Genomic DNA, 25,692 nt, shown 5'->3' with positions numbered 1-25,692 from the left:
TACTTACCCCATACTTTTAAAAGAATTCGTTTCTGGTGTTCTTCATGGCTACGCTGTGAGCAGCTCAAGGGTATGTCTTATCCATAATTGTATCCCAAGGTTTGACACAGTACCTGGCATGTCATAGGTGTCAGTATATATCTGGAGAATGAGATCAGCTGGACCACTGAAGGTGGAGTTGCCTATTCCTATACCAGAAATAGCAACCAAGGGCCACATGCACAGGCAGTGACAATGAGGACATGACACAGTGATTGCAAGATACTACTGATTACAACCTGCGCCCCAGTTTCAGAGAGGACATCATAATTTCCAGCTGTTAACTATCTTAGAAGAGAAAAAACAATCAAAGAAACCTTACTCCCTCTACATGTCCATTTTTCTGACCAGAGCAAATTCCAACAAGACATGATCACTTGTCATTTGAAGCATTACCAACTCTTCACTCTTGTAGAAGTCTTGGGTGGCTCCATGTGACACATTATGGTTGCCAAGTAGGATGATGCTTCTAACCTTAGCCAGCCCACAGGAACTGCAGAAATCTACTATAAGATTTTAAATTTAAAGATTACAGGGCCTAGGCAATAACCACAATAGCACCTGAAACTGCTTTGCAGGCTGAATTTTGAGTCATTCTAAAATACCTACGGGAAAGGAGTGACATCAGCAAAATAGAAAAACAGGAGTTTTCTACTGCCTTCTCCCCAAAAAACACCAATTTTCACAATCACCCATGGACAAGAGTGTCTTTGGGTAAATCTGGGAGTCCAGTAGAGAAGTTCCAGCACACCTTTAAAGAAAAAAAATCCAAGATTGGACATACTGAAGAAGATAAAAGCAACATCTTCATTTCACCTGCTTCACTTCTCCCGCAAAATGGCACAGCTAAGTGCCAAGAGAGACATTCTCAGCCTGCGATTTCTCCCACAGGGAAAGTGAGAGCCCGTGAACAAGTGCCCAGCTTCCCCAGCTGCATGGAATGCCCCCAAAGAAAGAAAGACCCAAAACCATAAAACTCTTAGAAGAAAACACTGGGGGAAAGCTCCTTGACATGGCTCTTGGCAATGATTCCTTGAATATGACAACAAAAGCACAGCAAGAAAATCAAAAATAAACAAGTGGGACTACATCAAACTAAAGGGCTTCTGCATGGCAAAAGAAAACAATTAATAGATTAAAAAAGCAATCTACAGAATAAGAGAAAATATTTGCAAGCCACATATCTGGTAAGGGTTTAATATTCAAAATATATAAAGAACTCATACAGTTCAATAGTGAAAAATAAATAATCCAATCATAAAATGGGCAAAGGACCTGAATAGACATTTTCCCAAACAAGACACATAATGGCCAACAGGTACATGAAAAGATGCTCAACATCATCAATTGACCCAGATATGTAAATCAAAACCACAATAGATAACACCTCACACCTGTTCGAATGGCTTTTATCGAAAGACAACAGATAACAAGTGCTGGTAAAGATGTGGACAAAAGGAAACCCTTGCACATTGTTGGTGAGAATGTAAATTGGTACAACCACTATAAAAAACAGGATGGAGATAACTGCACTCCTATGTTAATTGCAGCATTAGTCACAATAGCCATGATATGGAAACAACCCATATGTCCATAGTCAGGTAAATGGATAAAGAAAATGTTTTATATATACATATATATATATGTAATACATATTCATATATATGTAATATATTTATATATGTTACATAAAATGAGAAGATTTTGCCATTTGCAACAACCTAAATGAATTTAAGGGACATTATGGTAAGTGACATCAGTCAAATAGAGATACAAATACTGTATGATCTCACTGATATATGGAATATAAAAAAATGTATATATATAAAAAGTCTAACTCACAGAAACAGAAAGTATAATGGTGATTACCAGAGGTTAGAGGTCAAGGAGATGGGGAGAAGCTGATCGAAGGGTACAACAAAGGGTTAAATAAGCTCTGGGAATCTAATGTACAGCATGGTGACTATAGTTAATAATTATGTGTTGTGTACTTAAAATTTGCTTAAGAGAATAGACCTTAAGGATTTTCACCACACACCCACACACACACATGGTTACTATGTGAGGAGATAGATGTATTAATTAACCCAATTGTAGTAATCATTTCACAAAGTATACATATGTCAAATCATAACATTGTACACTTTATGTATATGCAAATAAATATACAATATATACAATTACATCTCACTAAAGCTCAAGAAAAGGTTGGGGGGAATCTGGTAAGTGAATGAGTCAGTGAATGAATGAACAATACAACGAATGTGAAGTGAGTATGGAAAGAAGAAGATTTAGTTTAGGCTAAGAAAATGTCAAAGTTCACTTCAGGAGACAAAACGGAAAAGTGAAGATACAGTAGTGGGAACAGGAGAGGTTCCCAGCAAGTCAGTAAATACAGTAGCCTGACTAAAAATAAAGGACTGTGCAAGAGAAAAAGAGAGTTTTGTGCCTAAATTATGTAAAATCAGTGGACTTAAGACGAGAGTTAGATCCAGTAGATGTTAGGAAGATATTCTAGTCTTTCAAGGGGAGCAAGGCTATGACTGGAATATAGAAAGACTAATCTTCAGAAACAAACAGACAATTGAAGCTCCCAGCTAAATATGGGCCAAGGGAAATGGTTTAAACCAGAGAAGGGAAAACAGATTAGGCATTAAAATGTCAGTATGTGAAAAGTTTGTGAAATCTTTTCTAGAGTCCTTGGAAATCTATCAGTGAAGTTTCTACTATGAGACAAGGGAATTATTTGGATATTTTTTCCAAAGGCAGTTTCACACCATGGTTATTGGTTTCTCTGATAACAAAAACTGAATATGCTAACTAAATATGAGTTAATAGTACAGAATTCCAAAATGTGTTCAACTGCCCAGAATAGGTTGGAACCATTCTAGACCATTCAATACAACTAACAGTAAATCAACTGAAAAAGAGACAGAGGAAAGGAAGAAGGAGGAGGAGGAGGAGGAAAATGAAGACTGATAGAAATTGGAATGTTTTATCTATACCACAGTCCTTCATCTAAGCATACCTAAGAAAGTGTTTCACCAACGTGATTGGCCATCTATCGGGTGTACGAAGCAGTGTGGGAGCCACTGGGTAAAAGCGTATCACTAATCAGTCTTAACCAATTTTGCTTGGAGGAAATCAGTTTCATAGTCACACTTCTACCTCCCTCAGTAATTTGGTAGAATAGAATCTCAACCCCAATCACTAGGCCCAAAAGAAACATAAGTCAGGAGAGAGCCCACCTCACTCAGTTAAAGCCTATTTATATGGAATATCAGATTTCACATCTTTGGTAGACAGCTTTCCAGGTGTGGGTTGTAAGAGGTGAAATTTATAGGCTGGGACAGGTGGGCTAAAGAAATAGAACTTTATTTTCTTTTTATTCTCTTTCCTCCCATTTTGTAACAAGAAGGGGGGATCTTAAATTTGTCCATTCAAGAAAACTTCACTTCCAAGCATCTTTTAAATATGGGTTAGGTTTTGAGCTCAGTCAATTCTGAGTTCCTCTTTCTCCTGGAGGAAATCCAAGTCCTAGAGGAGTTTGTATAGATTCTGATTTGTGGGAAGGAGAATTTGGTTCCTATTCTGGCATCCTCTTGGGTCTAGCTTGTACTGCCTAGTCTCTGGGCACCTTGTGCTACTATTCAGTGAGGCATGGCAAGACCCACCAGGTCCTTTTGAACATCCTGCTGCCAGCAATGTAGAAGTCTGCATGGACAGCCATAGGTCCTTTCATTCCGCAGCCTCCTCATTCCCATCCCAGGCTTCTTTCATGTCACTGGATCTCTTGGCACTTCCACAGGTTGCTCTAATTTCCCCAGACTACAGAACATGATATTTGGAGGCACCATCTCTGGCCCACCAGCCTTGGCTCTCTCATCTGTCACCTGTATGGCACTTGTGTTGCTCTGGTTCCCAGTTCTATGCTGAAAGAGGGACTTCTGGCCTAAATCTTGAGAAGCATTGAGCAAAGTATCCTGTCCTAGCATTCTGGTTGTGTCCACTATCCCTCACTCCCAGGTTCTTTCTGAAAGAATATAGACATATGAATGTGTGGGGAGGGGAGTAGACATGACACTAAGATGACTTACTGTCTTTCAATTCTTATTTCACCGAGGTTCTTCTTCTCAAGTATCAACAGTTGGATTGTACTTTCCCTCCCGTTTCCTGGGGCAAAAATGAATGAACGAATGAATGAATGAATGAGCTGTTTTACCACCTAGCCTTAGTGGTCAGGGACTACAGGGAAAACCATAGTTAAAGACAAAGTACACAGAAAAATATTTCAAAAATACTACCCTTTCACACAATGTATGAAAACTGTTTTGTCTACTCCCCTAGACTGATAGTTCAAGAGACTGTTCTATCTGTTTAAGGATGTTCCCAACTGCAAATATTGAATATGTAGGAAAACAACTCCTAGGAGATCTTACCGAATCAGTAAGGACGCATCAACTTTAGAGAAAAACACTAGTAGACATTTAATGTAGAACAGGGTCAGACGATGGAACGGAATAGAAAATCCAGAAATAGCCACACACACACACACACATACACACACACACATATAAACAAATGATTTTTGACACAGCTACAAAGGCAATGAAGTGGAGAAAGGAGAGTCTTTTCAACAAATGGTGCTGGAATAACTGGATAATCATATGTGGAGAAAAAATGAATTTAAATCCATACCTGTGGTAGGCAGAATAATGCCCTTCCCAAGAAATGTCCGCACCCTAATGCCCCCAAACCCAAGGATATGTTAAGAGAGTGAAATGACAAGCCACAGAATGGGGGGGGGGAGATTGTAAACCATATATCTGATATAGGACTTTTCTCTACAATACATAAAAGACTCTCAAAACTCAATAACAGGAAAACAAATTGCAAAAGACGTGAACAGATACTTCATCAAAGAAGATATAGGGGTGGCAAATAAGTACACAAAAAGATGTTCAAAATCATTAGTCATAGAAAAGTGAAATTTACAACCAAAAGAAGATACCTCTATAGAAGTGCTGGGAAAATGTGGAGTAACTCTCATACGTGGCTGGTGGGAACGTAAAATGGTACAACCACTTTGGAAAACAGTTTGGCAGTTTTCTAAAAAGTTAAACACTCGATATTTACCCAAGGGAAATGAAACTGTATGTCCATACAAAGACTTGTAGATGAATGTCCAATAGCAGCTTTATCTGTAAGAGCTCCAAACCGGAAGCAACTTACAAGTCCATTAACAGATGAATGAATAAACAAACTATAGGATACCCATATGATGGAATACTATGCAGCAACAAAAATGAATGAATTCTTGATAACACAACAGATGAATCTCAAAATAATGTCTATGTGAAAGAAGACAAACCAAAAAAAAAAAAAAGACATACTGTGTGATTCATTTTATATAACATTCAAGGAAATGCAAACTAATATATAGTAACAGAAAGCAGATCAGTGCCTGGGGAAAAGAAGATGGGTGAGGTAAGGACAGAGGGATCACAAAGGAGCATAAGAAACATTTTGAGGGCGATAAATGTTCACAGTCTTGATAGAGATGATGATTTCATGGTTGTATACATATGTTAGAACTTACTACATTGTTCAATTCAAATATGTTCCGTTTATTGTATGCTATTTATACTTCCATAAAACTGTTTTTAAAATACAGTAAGAGAAAATTTTAAAAATATATAAAAGGCAGGATGACACAGTGGTGCAAACAAGTTGTATCAGCCAGGCACCAGCAGACAACGGTAATGGGTTTCTTTGCCTTGCAAAAGTATACTGAGTTGAGTGAGAGCGCCAGTGGTCAAGGAAAGAGCTGCCTGTCCTCTCAGGCCACCTGAGGGATGTAGACTGGGGTGCTGGATGAAAATCTTTGGGGTAGGAGGAACGGTAACACCTCAGAGAATTGGAGGAGGGATGCTTGATAATAAAGCCCAAGGAGGTTCTTTGTCCTTTCTCCCGCCCCATTGCCAAAAGGATCCCTGTGAACAGTTTGTTTTGTAGAGTCGGGTGGTGTCCCACGTGTAAGCTAGGACATCCAATCCAGAGTGAAAATAACGCCTTACATCAGTGATCAAAAACTACCTCGACCATCACTAGGGAAATGACACAACACGGATATGACACAACAGGGAAATACCGAGTCTTAGACCTCCGCAACCACCCGCAGAGCCCAGCCTCCACAGTTTTCCCGCACGCCGCCCCCTCCCAGCCCAGCCTTTTCCTTCCGTGCTGACTCCTTCGGGAGGGGCGGGAGGCGGAATCGGCCCGGGCCCCGCCCGCTGGGCGCGCCTCCGCTCAACAGCGCGCAGCCTCACCAGAGTCGCTTTACGGCCGGGAAAAGGGTGGACCCTGGCCTTGAGTTAGGAGCCGAGTTGAGGGGCGGGGAAAGAGGCCTTTTGCGGCAGGACGTAAGTGACGTCGTGGGCGGTGCGACTGCAGCTGGAGGGCAGAGGAGGCGGGTTCGTGTTTCCCGGGCCGAACCGGGCTGTGGGGGGCGCGGGGCCTGGGCCGGGGCTGTAACTAAAGGCCTGCCGTGACAGTATGGGTGAAGGAGAGTGGGGTGGGGGAAGCCTTGGGCCGTTTTGGCCCGTGGGTGGGGCTGGGGGGCTGGCGGGCTGGAGTCTTGGGTCCAGGCCGGGGATCTGACCCGTGGTTGGTGTCCCCCCCGAACCCGCAGCGCGCCGGTCCTGTCCTCGCCATGAGGCCGCAGCAGGCGCCGGTGTCCGGGAAGGTATTCATTCAGCGAGACTACAGCAGTGGCACACGGTGCCAGTTCCAGACCAAGTTCCCCGCGGAGCTGGAGAACCGGGTACGCAGACTGGCATCCCGCACCTGCTCTGGGGCGAGGGAGAGGGGCTCTTCAGGGATGGGGGGAGTATGGGCCGACACCGGGCCCGCTCAGTGTCTCGCGGCTCTGGGGAGGGGCAGGCAAAGAAGGAGCCTTGGTCAGAAGAGGGCCACTAAGCAAGACACGATGCTTGGAGGAGGACGGGTAAGGCCAAGCCCCCGGTGTGATGACCTTATAGAACTCTGTGGTGCCCAGTGCCGGAAATCTGTACCCAGCCATCCGTCTTCTTCCCTGCTGCCCCCCCACCCCCACCCCGGGTTATTGACAGCAGTGATGAGGAACTAATTCCTGAGGTTCCAAGCCACCTAACTCAGCATGTCGTAAGCTATATCCTCCTACCTCGCCAGGCAAGAGTAATTATCATCATTCTCGTGACTGGCGTTTGTGGCCATTGTGCTGGTCGCACTGCTTGGCAGGAAGGGTTTATTAAGTTGCCATGCCAGGCAGTACAGACAGGCCTTCTTGGAACCTGAGAAACGCAGAGCATTAGATTGGCCTGGACAGGGAAAGATCTCAGAACAAGGCCTTACACTTGTCATTCCCAGTTACAGTCACTGGGAGCCACCTGTGTTTTGTTGGCTTGCATATCAAAATTGGCGTCAGGATATGGGTTCCTTAGGCAACCCTGCATACAGAAATGGAAGAACGGGCTGTGTTTCCTCTTTATTCAGACTGAGAGGGGAAAAATCATTGTATCTTATTTTTAAAATGCAATGAAGTGAGCGTGTGTGTGTGCTTTCTTGTACCTGCATGTGCTTACCCACCCAAAGAAAGATCTTTTGGTCTTGAGCCATGTTACCTTACATTCTGTTTTCTTTTTAGAGATCAGTTTCTGGTTAGATGGGACCAAGTTTTGTGCTCTTTTCTCCTTGATAGGGAGGGTGAGGGACTAGAGGTGATTAGGTGTGCTGTGGGTGTGGGAGTAAGAAATACTGGTCATGGGATAAGTGGGTGTAGATGAGTCTATACTAGAGAAATGTGTAGCAGTCCTCAGCTTGTAACAGGTAGGTGGTTCTACCTGATTGCCAAGTTTGGAAAATCAATGTATATCAATTGTAGTGTCTTTTTAACTTAATTTATAACTGTGGTCAGGTTAGTGACCTAAGTATGTTTCTTAAAGTGCAAATAAAAGATCAGGTATGCTTTATAAAGATGGTTTGTAGATTAGCTTGTCTGTGAAATGCCATATAAATGCTGCAGTTCATTCTCTCGATGTGGAGTTAACTCAGCTTGACACTGGGTGGACATTTCCACCGTGGTTTGAAAAGGTAGAAATTGAGCAAGTTGCCTTTTGGCTAGAGCTACTGAATGTTATTTTTAAAATAATGTAACATCACAGTTAACATGTTTTACATGTTAGGGCTTGTATGAAATGAAGCAAATGTTTTATTTGTAAGCCTCTTATGGAAACTCTGACTTATACTATTTATGTACTTTCAAATCAGAGTGTAAACTATTCTTTTTACCACACTTATTTGGATGTCATGAGATTCCTTTGTTTAAAGGTTTTAAAGTCAAACTTCCAGCTCATAACTGAGCCAAATATATGTATGCAGAATCAGACATTGGCCTTCCACTCCGTGTGTGGTAGAGCCCTTATTTTATAGTCTGAATACAGAAACACAATGTAGTCACAGTACTCCACTGATTCTTACAGGAAATTGATGTTTCTAAATTCTGGAGTCCTTTTACTTCTTCGACTTCAGATTATAGCCTAGAACTGCTTGTAACTATATGGAGTGTTATTTGGTGCTGTCCAATTGTGTCTTTGAGGTCTTTGAGGGTTTTTTTTTTCCTTTTTCTTTTTAAATGTTTGGGTTAAAACACTAGTTTATACTTTAAACTGCTTGGGAGAGCTTTGATTTTTTTTTTCTTTTAATGCACTGAAATCAAATTTAAATTACAGGTTTAAATTTTCCTTGCTTTGTTTGATGGAAAATTGAAAGGTTTCTGTCTTTGTTTCTCTACTACTTACCTAGAAATTGTACTGATTGCTCTGCCACTGGGGGTGATTTTCCTTCTATGAGAACATCACACTTGGCAATTTAATAGAGGAAAAAACTAATATACAAATGTTTTGTGTTACTTTAAAGCATTAAACATACATATATTTGTACTCTTTAATCTCGGAGTGAGGACAAGTTCTGCCTGTTGACAAGTTTACTTTTTCTGTTGCCTCTTAGAATGTAATACTTTGATGCTTAAGTACTTTGTTGCCAGGACAGTCCTTAATGCTTTATTCTCACTTTAGCCAAAATACAGACATGTTAGGCACCCTTGGTCTGGGTAGGAGAGAAATGAGTGAACTATAATTGAAGGATTTGTTCCCTTACATACCTTTAAAAATATGTGTCTACATCTGCTTGGTAGAAATTACCTTTGACTTGTTACCTTTGACTTACGATCACTTTAAGCTTCAGCTCCATGCTTTCTACGACATAGTTCAGGAAACAAAAATTCTGAGAAAATGAGTTTGATTCCTGTTTCCTTCTGATTTTCAATGTCTCTTATTACTACAAGTTTATATTTGGCTCCCACTTCACAAATCTCCCAATTTTATAGCTTCAGGTACCCAAGGGAGAACACTGACAGGAGGTCTTCATAGTGAAGTGAGTGAGAGGAAAGTGCCCACATTTGTTCTGTTGAGCCCTTGTATGTTATGCCCTTTGCCTTTACTGCTGCCTAGCATGCTTTTTAGCCCCATTTCTTTTTTAATAACCTTTCAAAGAAATTCTTGACTTTAATTTCCTTTTTATTAAACTTTTTTTAAAAAAATCCTTCACCTTGGTTTTTTTTTTAATGATCTGTGATTTACCTCCATCCTGTAAAGCATTATAATCTTGGAATAACTTTTTTAAGAATTCATGTTTCTGCCATGACCATAATTCTGATCTGAAAGAAATAAAATGTTTCTGGGTTGGATCCCATGGTTTTGAATCGCACTGTGTCCAAAGAAATGTAAATAATTCAAAGAACTTTCCTTATCAGATCATAACATTTTAGGTAGATCAAATGTGCCTGTTTGAAATGTTTTAGACTTTTGTGGATTTGCTGATGTGACAAACTGAAGGCGTTAACTTGGGCATAATTAGTAAAGATAACAATTTGTTATAAATATTTGTTCATGGAGTGAACAAAGTCCGTTTTCAGGGAATGAGAACCCTGACATGGATTCCCCAGATGACCGTTCTTCAAGTGGTGGCTCAATGCAGGAATGCTACCCTGGCTCCTAGCACCATCTCCACCCACCCAGCCCTTGTCAGAAACTCTGAATATTCTGGGAAATTAAAAGTAGCTCCTTTTGAAAAACAGGAGAGCCGCCACCACTTTAAAGTTCACATTAAAGTTTTCCATGCCGTTGGCTCATTGAGTCCTCAATAGTTTTTCCACACAAAGGACAAAACAATAGTTGCAACTGCCTCTAACCTAAAGGATTTTAATAGCTTAAAGGTGAAAATCATAAATTCTTTTACATTTTTAAAAAATTATGTTCTTGGGACTGTTTTGTCTCAAACTGTATATCGAAGTTCTTTGACTTTTTTCCAAGTCTGTTTCTGTATAAAGACTTCACAAAAGTGGGGCACCTGGGTGGCTCAGTCGATTAAGCCTCTGACTCTTGATTTTGGTTCTGGTCATGATCTCAGGGTTGTGAGATTGAGCCCCGTGTCAGGCTCCGCACTGAGCATGGAGCCTGCTTAAGATTCTTTCTTTCAGGAAAAAAAAAAAAAAAAAGACTTCATAAAAGATAGAATTTATATGTAAGGGGTTACTCCTTCCAGGAATAAGGCAGATGTGTGAGTGGAGGCCTAGAGTAAGGACAGATAAATTGTCCTTTTTTGCTAAGAATGATAGTGTTGCATGAAATACTCTACTAATGGGATGAAAGTCCTAGGGCAGAGCATTGAGATTTGAAATGTACAAAATTAGGAGAAAAAAAGTGAAAGCAGGAGATTAGAGTGAAAATGGATGACAGTGGTGGTATTAGCGTAAATGTGAAATAATGGTGTCACTGAATAGAAAGGTAATAGGAATGACTCGGTGTGAAGAGTTGTGTGCGATAGTTTGAGATTTTGTCTTGTTTAGTGTGAGCTTTCAGTAGATTCCAGTGTTCAGGTACTCAATTTAAGATTACTTGCTCTTAAGAGCAAAAGAGGCAAACCAAGAAACAGACTCTTAACTATAGAGAGCAAACTGATGGTTACCAGAGAGGAGGTGGGTGGGGAGGATGGGTGATATAGGTGATGGGGATTAAGGAGTGCACTTGTTGTGATGAGCATTGGGTGTTGTATGAAAGTGAATTGCTCTTTTGTACACCTGAAACTCATACTGTATGTTAGCTAGCTGGAATTTAGATAAAAACTTTAAAAAAATAATAAGATTACCTGCTCTTTCCAGATAAAGAGACTGTCTCCTTCCTTTTGTGCCCCCACCATACTTTAAATATGCCTCCACTGTAGTGCTTTGTCAATTTGTTATGTTTTTATGTTTACATACCTATTCCGCTTTCATGACGCAACTGCTGGAGGACTGAGACAGTGTCTTATTCATCTTTCTCTAAGGCCTGTCCTAACATCTGTCTGATGGTGGGTGCTCAGTAAATGTGAATATAAGTGAATGGAAAGATTGGAGGATTATATAATTTTTTAAAAGATTTATTTATTTTATTTTATTTATTTTTTTAATAATATTTTTTTATTATGTTATGTTAGTCACCATACAGTATATCCTTAGTTTTTGATGTAGTGGTCCATGATTCATTATTTGTGTATAACACCCAGTGCACCATGCAATACGTGCCCTCCTTACTACCCATCACCGGCCTATCCCAATCCCCTACCCCCCTCCCCTCTGAAGCCCTCAGTTTGTTTCCCAGAGTCCATAGTCTCGTGGTCCATTTCCCCTTCTGTTTACCCCCCCTTCATTCTTCCCTTCCTTCTCCTACCGATCTTCCTGCTATTTCTTATGTTCCATAAATGAGTGAAACCATATGATAATTGTCTTTCTCTGCTTGACTTATTTCCCTTAGCATTATCTCCTTCAGTCCCGTCCATGTTGCTGCAAATGTTGGGTAATCGTTCTTTTCGATGGCTGAGTAATATTCCATTGTATACATGGACCACATCTTCTTAATCCAGTCATCTGTTGAAGGGCATCTCGGCTCCTTCCACGATTTAGCTATTGTGGACATTGCTGCTATGAACATTGGGGTGCATATGGCCCTTCTCTTCACTACATCTGTAAAAGATTTATTTATTTTAGAGAGAAAGAGAGCACATGAGCTGGGGGGCAGGGGCAGAGAAAGAGAGGATCTCCAGCAGACTCCCTGCTGAGCACAGAGCCCAACATGGGCCTCGATCCTATGACCCATGAGATCATGACCTGAGCTGAAACCAAGAGTCGGACACTCAACCAACTCAGCCACCAGGTACCCCAGCAATTGTATAATTGCTGAGTACTTGATACTCAGCATAGAGAATAAAGAGATACCATACTGAGTCTTGACGATACCCCGTGTCCATAAGAAGGATAAGATTAAACAAAGACTGAGCAGTTTCAGTAACATAGGTCCTAATTTTATCACCTAAAATGCTTGCCAGCTAGTGGATAAGAATGTTGACAAAACAGAATAAATTAGTGACAGCAAGCATTAGCGAGTGGTTAATCTTTTTTTCCAAAACTTATTTTTGAATTCTTTTTTCTGTACAGATTGATAGACAGCAGTTTGAAGAAACAGTTCGAACTCTAAATAACCTTTATGCAGAAGCAGAGAAGCTTGGGGGCCAATCCTATCTTGAAGGCTGTTTGGCTTGTTTAACAGCATACACCATCTTCTTATGCATGGAAACTCATTATGAGAAGGTAAGGCTACCTTTGTTTTCACAAAATCTCTTAAATCATAAAAAAGGTGAGTTGTTGACATGCTTACATGGTGGCAGTTGCCATAAAACTTAAAGGGGCATGTATAATAATAATAATTCAAGTTTTGCTGTTGCTCCTGTGTCTAGAGCACTTAGTAAAGAGTCCTGAGTCTTTCAGAAACTGGTCAAAATTGATCTGTCAACATGGAGTTGATATACCAATGTTCAAATTGGCTTACACTTAAGAAGACTGTGGAAAATCTATATTCTCATTCTGTCTAGCTTTCTGAGAATCCTCTTACTTTTTTTCCCCAAGTCTCTCTCTTCAATCTTATCCTGCCGCCTGAGTTCTCGTCTTCTTTTTCCAGCTGCCTGCTAGACCTGGAGTTGCCAGCTTTTCAACTTAGATGTCCAAAAGGCAAACCGCACACCTCCCGGTTTTAATAGCACCCTGCCTTTTTCAGTACCATCTGAAGGTGTGAAAGATGAAGAAGAGGGGAAAATTTATCAGTTGTCAAAGACTGATACATCTTCCATTTTCTCATTCATTAACATTTCATGATTTCCTCTGCCACTGTTCTAATATATGCCTTATTACCTGTCTCTTAGGCTGTTGAAATAGTCTGTTGAGTTTCATCTCTTCCATTCTTTTATTTTTCCAAACCATCTGCTGCTGCCTTCATAAAACTCTGCATTACTGGGGTACCTGGGTGGCTCAGTGAGTTGAGCCTCCAACTCTTGATTTCGGCTCAGGGCATGATCTCGGGGTCCTGGGATCGAGCCCCGTGCCAGGCTCTGCACTTAGCACAGAGTCTGCTTGAGATTCTCTCTCCCCTGCTCTGCCCCTCTCCCCATTCAAGTGCACTGTCTCTCTCTAAAATAAATAAAAGAGAATCTTTAAAAAAACAACAACAACACTGCATTACTTCCTCTAGTACTCTTACAAAGCTATAGGCCTTCCCTGGCTTCCCATTTACTGCCAGTGAGTAAAGTTCAAGCCCTTTCTCCAAGTGACCTCCAACTTAACCTTTCCAGCTTTGTCTCCCACCCCTCCTTCACTTCATCTTTCAGCCAAACTCATTCCCTCACCGGGCACCAAGCACACCCTCCAAGGTTTTCGTCCACCTACAGTGCCATTCTTCCCATGTTCAAATCTCACCAAGTCCATTAGGTCCTACTGTCATCTCACTTTTCCTTACTCTTCTAAATCAGAATTCTTTCTCACCTTTGTATCCCCACAACATTTTATTTATGTCTCTTTTCCTGGCACTTACCTCTCTTGACTTTGGAATGTAGTAGTTTGCATTCTTATTTGCACTTCAAGTATGTATTTTTCTTGAGGTCAGGGACAGTGCCTTAATGGTTTTGTGTCCCTCTTCATGCCAAACACCGTGCCCTGGGTGTATTAGGCACTCGCTGAATGAGTTTAAGTTAATCACAGTAAACCCCTAATATATCATTTAATTTTGAGCATACTTAGCAACTGAAATGCTATACGGATATCTATATTACAGATCATACCTCACCTAATAGAAGCGTCCCTGTGATTGTCTAGGACTCTGTATAGTGAAAAGGAGATAACAGTTGCAGCCGAAGTATTTTTGTGAGTTATTGGTTGAAAATGGTGCCGTATGCTTCATTAGCTCCTGACATGAATTGTCTTAGTGTTACTAATAAAAGAGAGTATTTAAATAACTAAATTAGTAGTTTATATTTTTTTTCCATATCATACAGAGAAGCAGTTAACTTTCATTCCTGTTTAACATTCAAAATCAGAAGTTTTAAAGGATCAGTATCAGCTTTCAATCTGTGTTTTGTCTTAGCAGCTTCTCTTTAATAGTACATTTGCTGAGTAAAGGGACAAGGGATTCATTCATTTGATAAATATTTATTGAAAGCCTACTATGTGCTAAACAGTGTGCAGGGGATATAACAGAATAGGGTAAATGTGATTGCTGACCTTGTGGTGTCTATAATTTAGTGGTAACAACTGATGCAAAGGAAACAAAACCAACTAAATTATAAATGGTGGTAAGTGTCTTGAAGAAAACAAGCTTTCCTGTGATAGAAAACTATAGGAGAGACCTAATTTAGATTGTGTGGTCAGAAAAGGCTTCTGAAGTGGTAACCTATAAGCATCCTACATGAAGGATGCAAATCCTGGGACCATTCAGGTAGAGAGGTCAGTGTGTGCAAAGGCCCAGAGAGCACGATGGGTCCTGGGAACTGTAAGAAGGCCAGTGTGGAAGGAGAGGAGTGGAGAGAGGGGCCAGAGGTGAATTTGGAGAGGGAAGGAGGAGCTGTATCATGTAGGAGTGTGTAGTCCATGGAAAGATGCTCAGATTTCATTCTCAGTGCAGCGGGGAAGCTACTCGAAGATTTTAAGCAGGAGACTGATATCAGATTTTCGTTTTAAAGCAGTCCCTTTACTCTAGGGGAGAAAAGAGATACAAAAGTGGAAGTAGGGAAACCAGGTGGGATACTCCATAGAAATCCAGGCAAGAGACGACGACAGCTTGGACAGGGAATGGAGCAGTAGAGGTGGGAAGAAGTGAACAAAGTCAAGGACTATGATGATAGTGGAACCAAGATTTGACGAGGAAGTGAGTGTAGGAGGGGTAAGGCTGACTTCATATGGCTAGAAACTAGGCCATCTGAGGATGGTCATTTAAAGAAATATAAGATACTACCAGTGTAAGGTAGAATTATATCCTCTAGACAATTTTGTTCATGCTTAGTGGAGTATTAGATAATTGAGCTGTCATTTCACTATAGCTTTTACAGTTGTTGGTAAGATTTTAATTAACTTTTATTTATCCATGTGCATTTGCTAAAATAGATAGCTACCTCGTTCTAATGTCAGTTGTAAAAAGAAATTGGTAATTGGGTGCCAGCCAAGTCAGTTACATTAATTATGGGATCATGGACAAATTAATCTCTCTGAGTTCTCTCAACTATAAAATGGGTGTTAGAATTAATGTATTTCCTCACATATGGTAGATGCCTGATAAATAGTGTTCTCTTAAGATAAATTTAAAAATTAAGTTAGTGTATATGCGTGTACATGTATATATATGTATATACACGCACTCGTGTTCACGTGTATATACACACACATTTTAATCAGATATTTGTGAACAGCTTTTTTCAGGTGTAAGTAATCTTTTTTAACAGCTGCTAACTTATTTAGCTTCTTAAAACATTTAGCAGCTTTTAATTAAAATCCCTTTGACTATTGGGGCCCCTGGCTGGCTCAGTCGGTAGAGCATGCGACTCTTGATATCAGGGTTAAGTTCAAGCCCACCTTGGGCGTGGAGCCTACAATCAATCAATCAATATCCCTTTGATTATTAATCTTGAAAGGCAGTTCTCTGTATCAGAAAGAGTGGAAATTGATCCTAATACGTGTTTTAACTTGGGTTCATAGGCAATATAGAAGGTACTACTTTGTAAGTCTAACTAAGGTTTCTTTCTTTTTATGGAGTATTATAAAGCACGTAAAGACCAAATAAAAATAGGGACACCTGGGTGGCTCAGTTGGTTAAGCATCTGCCTTTGGCTTGGGTCATGATCTTGGGGTCCTAGGATCAAGCCCACATCAGGCTCCCTGCTCAGTTGGGAGCCTGCTTCTCCCTCTCCCCCACCCCCACTCATGCGCGCTCTCTCTGTGTCTCTCTGCTCTCTCTCTCAAATAATAAATAAATAAAATCTTTAAAAAAAAAAAAAAGACCAAATAAAATTAGTCAAGAAACCAAAATTTAAGACGGGGCCACATTTTTTAAGTAGGTGATTTTATTTTAGAAACTGGATGTGAATAAATAGATCGTGCCAAGTGAGTAACTGGAATGGTCATAATTAAGACATGTAGTTAGACTTTTAAAAGAAAATATTAAATGTATACTTGTAGTTTTGATAAAATGATATAAGAACAGCTGCCCTCTCCCTCTCTCCAGTTTGTCCCTTAAGAATTTCTGTGCTCTTATTTTCCACTTTATGAAAGGACAGGATTGAGTCATTTAGTCTGTATTGTTTTAAACACTAAAATTTTTAGTCTACAAACAGTAAGCCAAATATAATGCTTACACTTCGTCATGTGGGTTAAATTTTTTGAAATTGTAAATAAGCCTTCTAAAACTCACTAGAACAATCATGCTTTTTTTCCCTCCATAATGTGCTATTTATTGATTTCAGAAGAAGATAAAGACTTCAGTGTTATTTCTCTCTGTTGCTGCCCATTATCATTAGGGAACAAATGGGCTTGTAGAAGCTTCTCCTCTCAGTAGCTGTCTGCCTTGTTCATAGCATCCCTTCTGCTTATGTGCTATGATCTGTAGAAGGAGCAAATCAGAAGCAACTTAGATATTTTCTGAAAATACCGAGACCCTGCTGTTCTTGCTTAGCTTCGCTTAGGGTGTTTTTTCTTGAACGTCTGGATTTTTTCTTAAGGTCTCTCCGGTTTAATATTCTCAAGGAGGATAATAGTCTTCAATGAGGTTTGATTGTGTTTAGCTTTGTAAATATCATACAGATTGAGGTTTTGTTGAGGGTTTGAGGATAACAGAGATAATTTTGTTCAGTATTATAGTTTGTTTTGACATTGCTTTACCAAAACTAATAAGCTATGACTCGAATGTCAACATACAGTTTCTCGGGAGTAAGAATGCTACTTTGTCCCGCCTGGGATGCGGTCCGAGTCTACTCACGCTAATGCTTGCTCGTTGCTAAAGAGACTACGAGTTAAGAGTATCTTGTTTAAGACAGTGCTGCCTCTTTACCAGAGTGGTATAAGAGGATTTGGAGCTTATGCAAAAACAAAACATTGTTTCCTTTCTGAACTGATACCGAAGTGCACATGACTGTTATTAAAGTTTAGATAAAAACCCTGCACAACAAAGTTATGCTTAAATCAAATAAAGACATGCTGTTTCTTTGCTGGTAACCTGTACCCAAGGAAAGAGGAAGGAAAGCTGTTCTGAGGGAATCCTTTCTTTGAAACCAGCCATGCAAGCACTTTTCTGACTGTCCCCCCTAGTGGAAATGGACTGGAATGAGGGCAGACCGACTCTCCAATTTCCAGTTCTGGCAGGTGAGCTAAGAAAGAAATTGGAGAGAAGATCGAGCGTCCTGAGTTGGGCACCTTTATGGGCTACTTACTTCTATTTGTTATTTTAGCATGATTGACAAACTGATAGAAATACAGTGCCTAAGATTTCTTTTTTGCCCATAAAGACCAAGCATCACTCGAGTTCTTTGAGAGTTGAAAATATGAGAATATGAGAATGATACTTGTATTACTTCAGGTAATTAGATGAAAAAAAAAATGTTTTCTTTAGAAGTGGTATTCTTTCTAAATATTTTATTTATTTATTTGACAGAGAGGGAGTGAGAGAGGGAGCACAAGCAGGGGGAGTGGGAGAGGAAGAAGCAGGCTCCCAGCAGAGGAGCCTGATGCGGGGCTCGATCCCAGAACACTGGGATCACGCCCTGAGCCAAAGGCAGACGCTTAACGACTGTGCCACCCAGGCGCCCCTAGAAGTGGTATTCTTAATTCACTACCTAAAGAATGCTGAGATTGCTCTTTTAATAACAGCATGCTCTTTTAGAACATGAAATTATAGTATTCCCAAAGGTGTAACTTGAATAAACCTACTTAAATTTTATTTCCCTTCAATAAGAAAATTCATTATATGAACTACCTGGTGTTTTAAATTCTAAATCATCTTATACGACAGCACCTAAATTCTAGCATCCTAATTTTGTTAGTTTGCCCTGGTACGTTACAGACCCACACTTAATTGTTTCTTAATCTTTGACTTTATTCTCATACAGTTCTTTTTTTCCCTTATGTTGTGATCGCATTTATCCAAGACTTTAGCATATGCTGGTAGTATGAATTTAAGAAAATATATAGTAATTAAAGAACTGGATCAAAGCCTTTTTGAACATTAGAGCCAAAAAAGTGTTATGGTGACTTTGAATCTGAAATAAAACATGTAACTCTTTGATTTTGTGTATAGCTATTAAGATTTATGTTCTTCTAGCTTATCTATCTCAAAATTGCCCTTATTAAAGCTAGAGATTTGGCAATTTCCAGAAGTTCCTTTGTATCCTATCTGGCTTTTGTCTGCATTTGCTTTGACTTTTACAACCTTAATGCTAAACTTACAAACCAAAGTTCCCATCAACGTCACAAGAGCAAACTACAGAGTAGCATTATATGCAGTGGTGGAAATGATATAAGACACCTGTCATCAGAAACTCCATAGCAGCTGCCATATGCTTTACAAAGGAAATAAACTTCTCATTTTTAAACTAACTGGGCTATATCTTGTTAATGGGCCAACTTTGTATCATTACTTAACAAAAACATTACTTACAAAAACATTCCAAGGAGAGAAGCAGCGGTTCTTAAGTGATAAAGGGAACAGCCAAGGACTACCTTGGTGTCACATTAACAACATTTGATAAGTGGGAAAGAGAAAAGTACAACCAACTTTTGTGTGTATAATCATCTACTTATTTCTCTATATCCAGGATTGAGACGACAGCAGGTAAGAAGGAGGGGCTGGCGCTCATGCTTTTGTATGCACTGGTACTTACACCGCATTGAAGATCCTGTAATTTGTGGAGTCCATCAGGCTGTGCTGTATGACGTATACAACCGGTGTGTGCCAGATACTCACAGCTGCATCCCTTCATATGAATATCCATTTCTTGTTTTTTTTTTTAAGATTTTATTTATTTATTTGATAGAGAGAGAGACAGCCAGCGAGAGAGAGAACACAAGCAGGGGGAGTGGGAGAGGAAGAAGCAGGCTTCCAGCAGAGGAGCCTGATGTGGGGCTTGATCCCAGAACGCCAGGATCACGCCCTGAGCCGAAGGCAGACGCTTAACGACTGAGCCACTCAGGCGCCCCCCATTTCTTGTTTTAAAAGCTAATTCCAGGGGTGCCTGGGTGGCGCAGTGGTTGGGCATCTGCCTTCGGCTCAGGGCGTGATCCCAGCGTTCTGGGATCGAGCCCCACATCGGGCTTCTCCCCCAGGAGCCTGCTTCTTCCTCTCCCGCTACCCCTGCTTGTGTTCCCTCTCTCGCTGGCTGTCTCTGTCAAATAAATAAATAAAATCTTTTAAAAAAAATAAAAATAAAATAAAAATAAAAGCTAATTCCACTGCCTGAGTTTTTTGAGATCCAGCTGATACTTAATGGGAAATCTGATGACGTGTTAAAAGCTATGGTGTTTCTTTCTGTCAGGTTCTGAAGAAAGTGTCCAAATACATTCAAGAGCAGAATGAGAAGATATATGCTCCCCAAGGCCTCCTCCTGACAGATCCCATTGAGAGAGGACTTCGAGTTGTATCTTTTTTGTCCAGATCATAAGGTCTAAATATCTATAAAAAGAAAGTTTCGATGGTACTATTTGGCAGCTAGAGAGAATTTAACTCCCTTCTCTTGTAATTGCCCTAGGAATTTTCTGTGTGAATTGCATGCCTATCATAAGCCTTCTGTTTCCAACATTTTTCTGAAAGCATGTCTCCTTCCTTTGCATTGTGCAGGTCCTCAGATGGTTTAATATTCTGGTTACCGTCTTTCTTGGTGGTTCTGAGGGCATCTTGTAGTCATAATGGGGGTGGCATGAGTAATGCATCTCAGCTGCAGAAACTGAACCTAAAGCCTCTTTGAAATGCACAAACTCATAATGTGCGGTGAGACGTGTCATCCAAATGAGTTGCAGCTCCATGGGCTCATCTGACTAGTTGAAATCAGTTACAGCTGCCAGATGTATAATTTCATTACCTTTGACACACTGTGCATATTTTTAGAGGCAGTGAGCTTTGAAACTCACTAAGTGAATTTGGTAAATAAAATTGCAAAAAAACTAATTTAGCTTGATAACTGGAGTAATGAGTAAAATAAATTTTTTTAAAAACCTAGGTCAGATAATCCCAGGCCTTCCGGCTGATAATAATTTCAGCAGTTTTATTATACTCTGCAGCACTGGTTCTTAAACTTTAGAGGTCATGAACCCTCTCCCAAGAAAGTTTGCAAATAATTACAGGGCATTTCGAACCCCTGAATTCATTACTTTCTTCGGTTCTCAGCTAAGAATCCCCTATTCTACAATATAGCATCTTTTTTCAGAATTTTTTTTTCCAAAAAATAATGTTTGGGGTGGGGGGAATTACATGTGGGGTACTACAGGCAATTACATTCTTAAAGTTTTTGGCAAGGTGAAGAAAGCATCATGTTTAACTTAAGTAGGAGAAATTCTTAATAATTTAAAAATGAGCAAAGGAAATTGAAAGCAAAGTCTGTGCAGATCATACACATCATCTTGCCACGGTCCCCTTTTATATGTTCTGTTCTCCAGTGTGTTTTCTTAACAGCTATGCTGTTTAGATTGAAATCACCATTTATGAAGACAGAGGCATGAGCAGTGGAAGATAAACCGTAGAATTAAAGGTAAAAAAATTATATGATTTACATGCAAGTTTTTATCATTTGTAGCATGCGTGAATTTTCTTGCCTCCGTGTTAAATAAATCATTAGATAATGGCATATTCTCTGTATTGGCTTGAGATTTAAAATGTATATTTAACCCAGGTTCTATTCAGTGATCTAGAATTTAATCCCGATTTTTCCCTTCCGTATTGTTTTCAGACTGGTTTTGTTGTTGCTTTGTTTTGGCAGGTGTTTTTTCAGGGAAGGAGGTCTTGTTTTAATATTTCAAAGCAATCGTAGACATTTTGCATATAAAAATCATTTTGGATTTTGCGTATAAAAATCATTTCAGCAATTGCCCTGCCTGTATGATGAATGGCTTTAATAACCAAAGAAACATTTCAGAGTGGAGGGGGAGATTGTGAATATTTCCTTTATTTAAGTGGCTTCATTGCCCTGTAGACGAAAACTTATCCTGGTGGTTAAAACCGTAAATTTAATTCTTTTGTTTAGAATATTTATGTTCTTCAATATCCATATAATAACCTTAAAGACGTGAGAAACAAATTAGTTAGTACTGATAGGAGTGTAGACGCAGAATCATGTGGAAACCATAGTCCATTGGCACAGCCTTCGAAGTAACAAAATCGCACTTCATTATTTCTACCAGTTCCGGTCATTTACACTTTCTACAGAGAGTGTTCTGCCGCTGTGCTTTTCTAGTTGACTGTCACTAACAGGCAGCACAGAAACCGATTCTGCCAAAGCAGACCTCCTCCTCCCCCCCAGAGCAGCAGTAGTAACTGCCATTTCGAGGGCACCTGCTCTGTGCCAGGTGTTATATAAATGGTATGTCTCATTCTTACAAAAAGTGTGCAGAGTATTTCCCCCATTTTAGAGATGAGCAAACCAAGGTACAAACAGATGAAATGGTGTTCTCAAAGAATTACAGTTTAACACACTTTGGGATACGAACCCAAGTTCGACGGACCATAAAACACCTGTTTTTTACACCATACTTCCTGTAGGTACTTGCAGCAGCAGAAACATGGGGAGAGGGAAGAGCTCCTCAGATTATTTTAAGTGTTTATCCTCCCTTTTCTTTTTCAGGACTTTCTTAAAAGATACGTTTTGTCTGCCCCCGTACAATTTATCAAAACCTATAAACCAACCAACATTCCAAAGCTGCCATCTTTTAGCACTAGTGAAAGTGTCACCTGAATTCTTTGACTTTGAAAGCCAAAACTCTAAATAATGACATCCTCTGCCATGTGTTTTCTTTCTTTAAAAAGGCCTTGTTTGGGAACACTTAGTGTTCCTTGCTCATAGACTTTGTCGTGTACGATTTCCAAACTGACACTTCTCAGTGGCACAACCAGGAACCTTAATGTGTGGTTTTTGTTATGTGCCATTGGAATAAGTTTGTTTTATCAGTTGCAGCTGCGTTGACTTGGCACAGCCCATTTGTCATGACTCATTTTGCAGCTATTATTGCTAAATGTAATGTTTTTCTGAGGTGGTGTGGGGTTTTGAGCAATTACACACCAGAGACTAATCTATCAATAGTCAGGCAACTGTGAAATTTTGAAATGGGAAAGATTTACATTCGGAGCTTCTGGATAGTTTCATGAATGCAAATATTTCTGTTCAGTTTAAAGCTGTGTGTTCCTCGGGCCCAGGATCTAGTGTGGGTGGAGGTCTAGGAGGAGGGGGGAGAAACTGTAAGAGTAATTAATTCAGTTCTGCCTCTAAGGTTTCTGCAGGTTGAAGTATTACATGAGAGTTAATGATTTAACCAAAAAATACACAAATCATGGAGATGGCCTTTATTAAAAATGTTTAAAATAGCTCCATTAAAGACCGATGGTGTTTTCTCTTTGGATTGTCTTCTTTATTTAAAAATTGGAACATATCATTACCCGGTCACAATAAGTGAGCACTGATGAAAATAGCTAACTTTTGTGGGTGCTCATTATGTGCCCGCACTGTTGTGAATGCTTAGTACTGATCGTCACAGCGGCCCTACAAGGTTCGTACTGTTTTCCCAGTTTTCTCAGACAAGGAGAGTCAGGCGCAGAGAACCCAAGTTCCTTGTCTAAGGCTGAAGACTAGTCGGTAGCCGTCAAGGTGACCGGGCCCCGGATTCGCCACGTCAGCCTGTGCTCTGCTACCTGCCTCTTGGGACAGGATCATTCAGGGATGAAATATCCAGGGCTTGCGTTTCTAGACTGTTGAGCTGTGTCCTTGCTTAGTCTGTTAGTACAGATCCAAGTCTTCCGTTAAACAGAACTAGCCCACTTATAAGGAGCTCCTGTGAGCTGGTGTAGGAGAGATGTAGAGGTTATTTTAGCATCCCTTTCTAAAACTTCTACTTTTTGCATCTACTGCAGATCCCACCTCCAGCTGGGACCCTCATCTATCCACTGGCCGATCGCAGAGTGTCCCCTACCTCCTCTCCAGAGCGTCATTCCTTTGTATCTGCTGCCAGAGCCACGGTGCCATTTACTCCAAGGACTAACTTTCTAAAATTCCACACCTGGAATGACCTCTAGTCGCTCAGCATCCACTTTGTGTCTCCAAATTGTGTAGGACTCTGTAATCTTTTGATTAGTTTCTGAGAAAACACAATGAAGCATTTCACTTTTTTTATTCAAAGCCATTAATAAAATAGGCCGTTGGTCAGCCCAACACAAAGTTTCTTTCTCATCTGCCACCAGTACCAGTGGTTCTCTTCATTCCTTGGGCCAGCTTCCCAGGTGGCTCTCGACTTCAAGTCGTATCTCAGCCAGTGTTCAGTCTTATTGCCCCCAAATTCATCAAATGCTTTTCTCCAGGATTTTGGTGAAAGGTAGGCTGTGTCTGTGGTTTTGCTAATGCATCTCCCGGATTTCGAAGAACTAGCAGTTTTGCCATGACTGAAATCTTAAAGATCTGTTTCTGCTGTTCGGTTTCTCAGACTGAAACTCATTGGAAAAATAATGTATGATGTTATTTGTTTTATGATAGCAATTATTCCTAATTAAAGCAGTATTTAATGCAATTTCCAGTTATTTTTCTTTGGAGAATTTTGTTATTATTGCATTACCTTGAATGTTGGGAAGATGCAGTGTGTGTTGCGTGTTCCTTACAAAAATAAGCAAGCACAATAAAGTGGATGCTAAACCATCAAATACATAAATGTCCCTGCTGTGTCCCTGAATGTGTAATAAGCAAGTATAATAAATATTTTAATTATAGTTTTGTTATAAATATAACTTATGAGAAAAAAATTTGATAGGAATAATACTGTATATTGCTAATTTTTAACTGTCCCTACTGGCAAACCTTGTGACTCATAGACTTTCTTCATATACAGTATTCAGTGCACAGAAATCTTATGATTGGTTCAAGTACAATAAGTTAAGTGATTTCCAACTAAAACTCTCAAGTCTGAGTCAGTGTTTCTAGTTCTTTTGGCTGTATGTTCTTAGTATCAGGGCTTCTTATGCCCTTCTTTCATCTTTGGGGTTTGAGAGCACTGTTTTCGGGAGAGAGTTCAGAAATATATTAGGAAAGAATGAAACAGTTACAAGTTTTACTTTCAGAGATACTGTAGGTGCTAATACTGGATTTAATCTTTCAGATTTAGTTTCTTTTATGTATCTGTTAGTTATTCAGTAAATCTCATTGGTCTGTGTAATATTTTAATTGTATAAAATTCCTTTGTTACTTTAGAGCCTGTAATAGTGTGTCTGTCTGCCTTTTAAACCTGTTGCAATAACTTTGCTGAAATAAGAACACATTAGTAAAACTTTTCTTAAACAAGTTGTCTCTGTGTCGTATTTGGTGTGGTTTGGTAATGTGATACGGCATTAAATTTCGCAGATAAACAATACTACTAGAGTCGGGGCAGCTTAATATTTTCCAACAAACATCTTACACTTATCACACTTTACAGTTTTTTACATGCTTCATCTCATAAGAGGCAGATATGTTAGCTAAATAGATAAAAACTAAGAAATCATCCCTGATAGTCAAAAATGTATCCAGTTAAAGAAATGAAGATAGGATGTTTCATTAGGAATAAAATATCAGCTACTGTTACTATCTTGGATCATCTGATGACTCTTTTAAGATGAAGTGCATTAGTAGAGAATAACCGCTTATAAAATAAGTCCATATTCTGACTTTTGTGAGATTATTTTTCTTTATAAAATTTCCAGCTTCTCTTTCCTACACAATTCCACTAACAGTAAATGGTACTCATGAAGAAGGTCATAAGACCCTGGCTCCTAGCACAAAGTCATGGCTTCTCAAGAGTAACGTGCTTTGTTTTTCGTTTTGTTTAAGTCCATATAAGGGAGGTCAAAGTATTAGTGCTATATATGATTTACACACTGATGTCCCCTTCCCCTTGCCATGTGTCTCCTTCCCCACCCTAATCCTTCTAATTCCATTAGGGCCAAGGTGGTTTCTAGTTACCCTTGCATCTATCCCTAACTCCCAAGCATCATC

At 39.8% G+C, this 25,692-nt stretch overlaps 1 protein-coding gene across 3 annotated transcripts; it reads left to right on the top strand.

The window, feature by feature from the left end:
• Positions 1 to 6,449: 6,449 nt before the first annotated feature.
• On the top strand, positions 6,450 to 25,002 carry GOLGA7 (golgin A7). Of its 3 annotated transcripts, none has more exons than XM_045779162.2 (6): positions 6,450 to 6,512; positions 6,731 to 6,862; positions 12,608 to 12,760; positions 20,011 to 20,112; positions 21,157 to 21,219; positions 23,589 to 25,002. In XM_045779162.2, the coding sequence occupies exons 2-5, from the start codon at positions 6,752 to 6,754 to the stop codon at positions 21,202 to 21,204; spliced, it is 414 nt and encodes a 137-aa protein (XP_045635118.1). In that variant the 5' UTR covers positions 6,450 to 6,512; positions 6,731 to 6,751; the 3' UTR covers positions 21,205 to 21,219; positions 23,589 to 25,002. The 3 variants fall into 3 exon arrangements, with proteins under 3 accessions (XP_045635118.1, XP_045635120.1, XP_045635119.1); XM_045779164.2 differs by having other exon boundaries at positions 6,460 to 6,512; positions 21,152 to 21,219; XM_045779163.1 differs by lacking the exon at positions 6,450 to 6,512 and adding an exon at positions 6,519 to 6,592.
• The last annotated feature ends 690 nt before the right edge of the window (positions 25,003 to 25,692 follow it).

This window comes from Ursus americanus, chromosome 27, assembly GCF_024610735.1.
Source record: "Ursus americanus isolate L20-20 chromosome 27, mUrsAme1.1.p, whole genome shotgun sequence".
In the NCBI taxonomy this organism is placed as follows: domain Eukaryota; kingdom Metazoa; phylum Chordata; class Mammalia; order Carnivora; family Ursidae; genus Ursus; species Ursus americanus.
This window is presented reverse-complemented; position numbering and strand designations above follow the sequence as displayed.

Excerpts from the sequence above, each read along its gene's own strand:
- GOLGA7 (XM_045779162.2), top strand. The coding sequence starts at position 6,752 with ATGAGGCCGCAGCAGGCGCCGGTGTCCGGGAAGGTATTCATTCAGCGA. Across the intron at positions 6,863-12,607 it reads CCGCGGAGCTGGAGAACCGG|ATTGATAGACAGCAGTTTGA; the intron begins GTACGCAGACTG and ends TTTTCTGTACAG. Across the intron at positions 20,113-21,156 it reads TTGAGAGAGGACTTCGAGTT|ATTGAAATCACCATTTATGA; the intron begins GTATCTTTTTTG and ends TATGCTGTTTAG.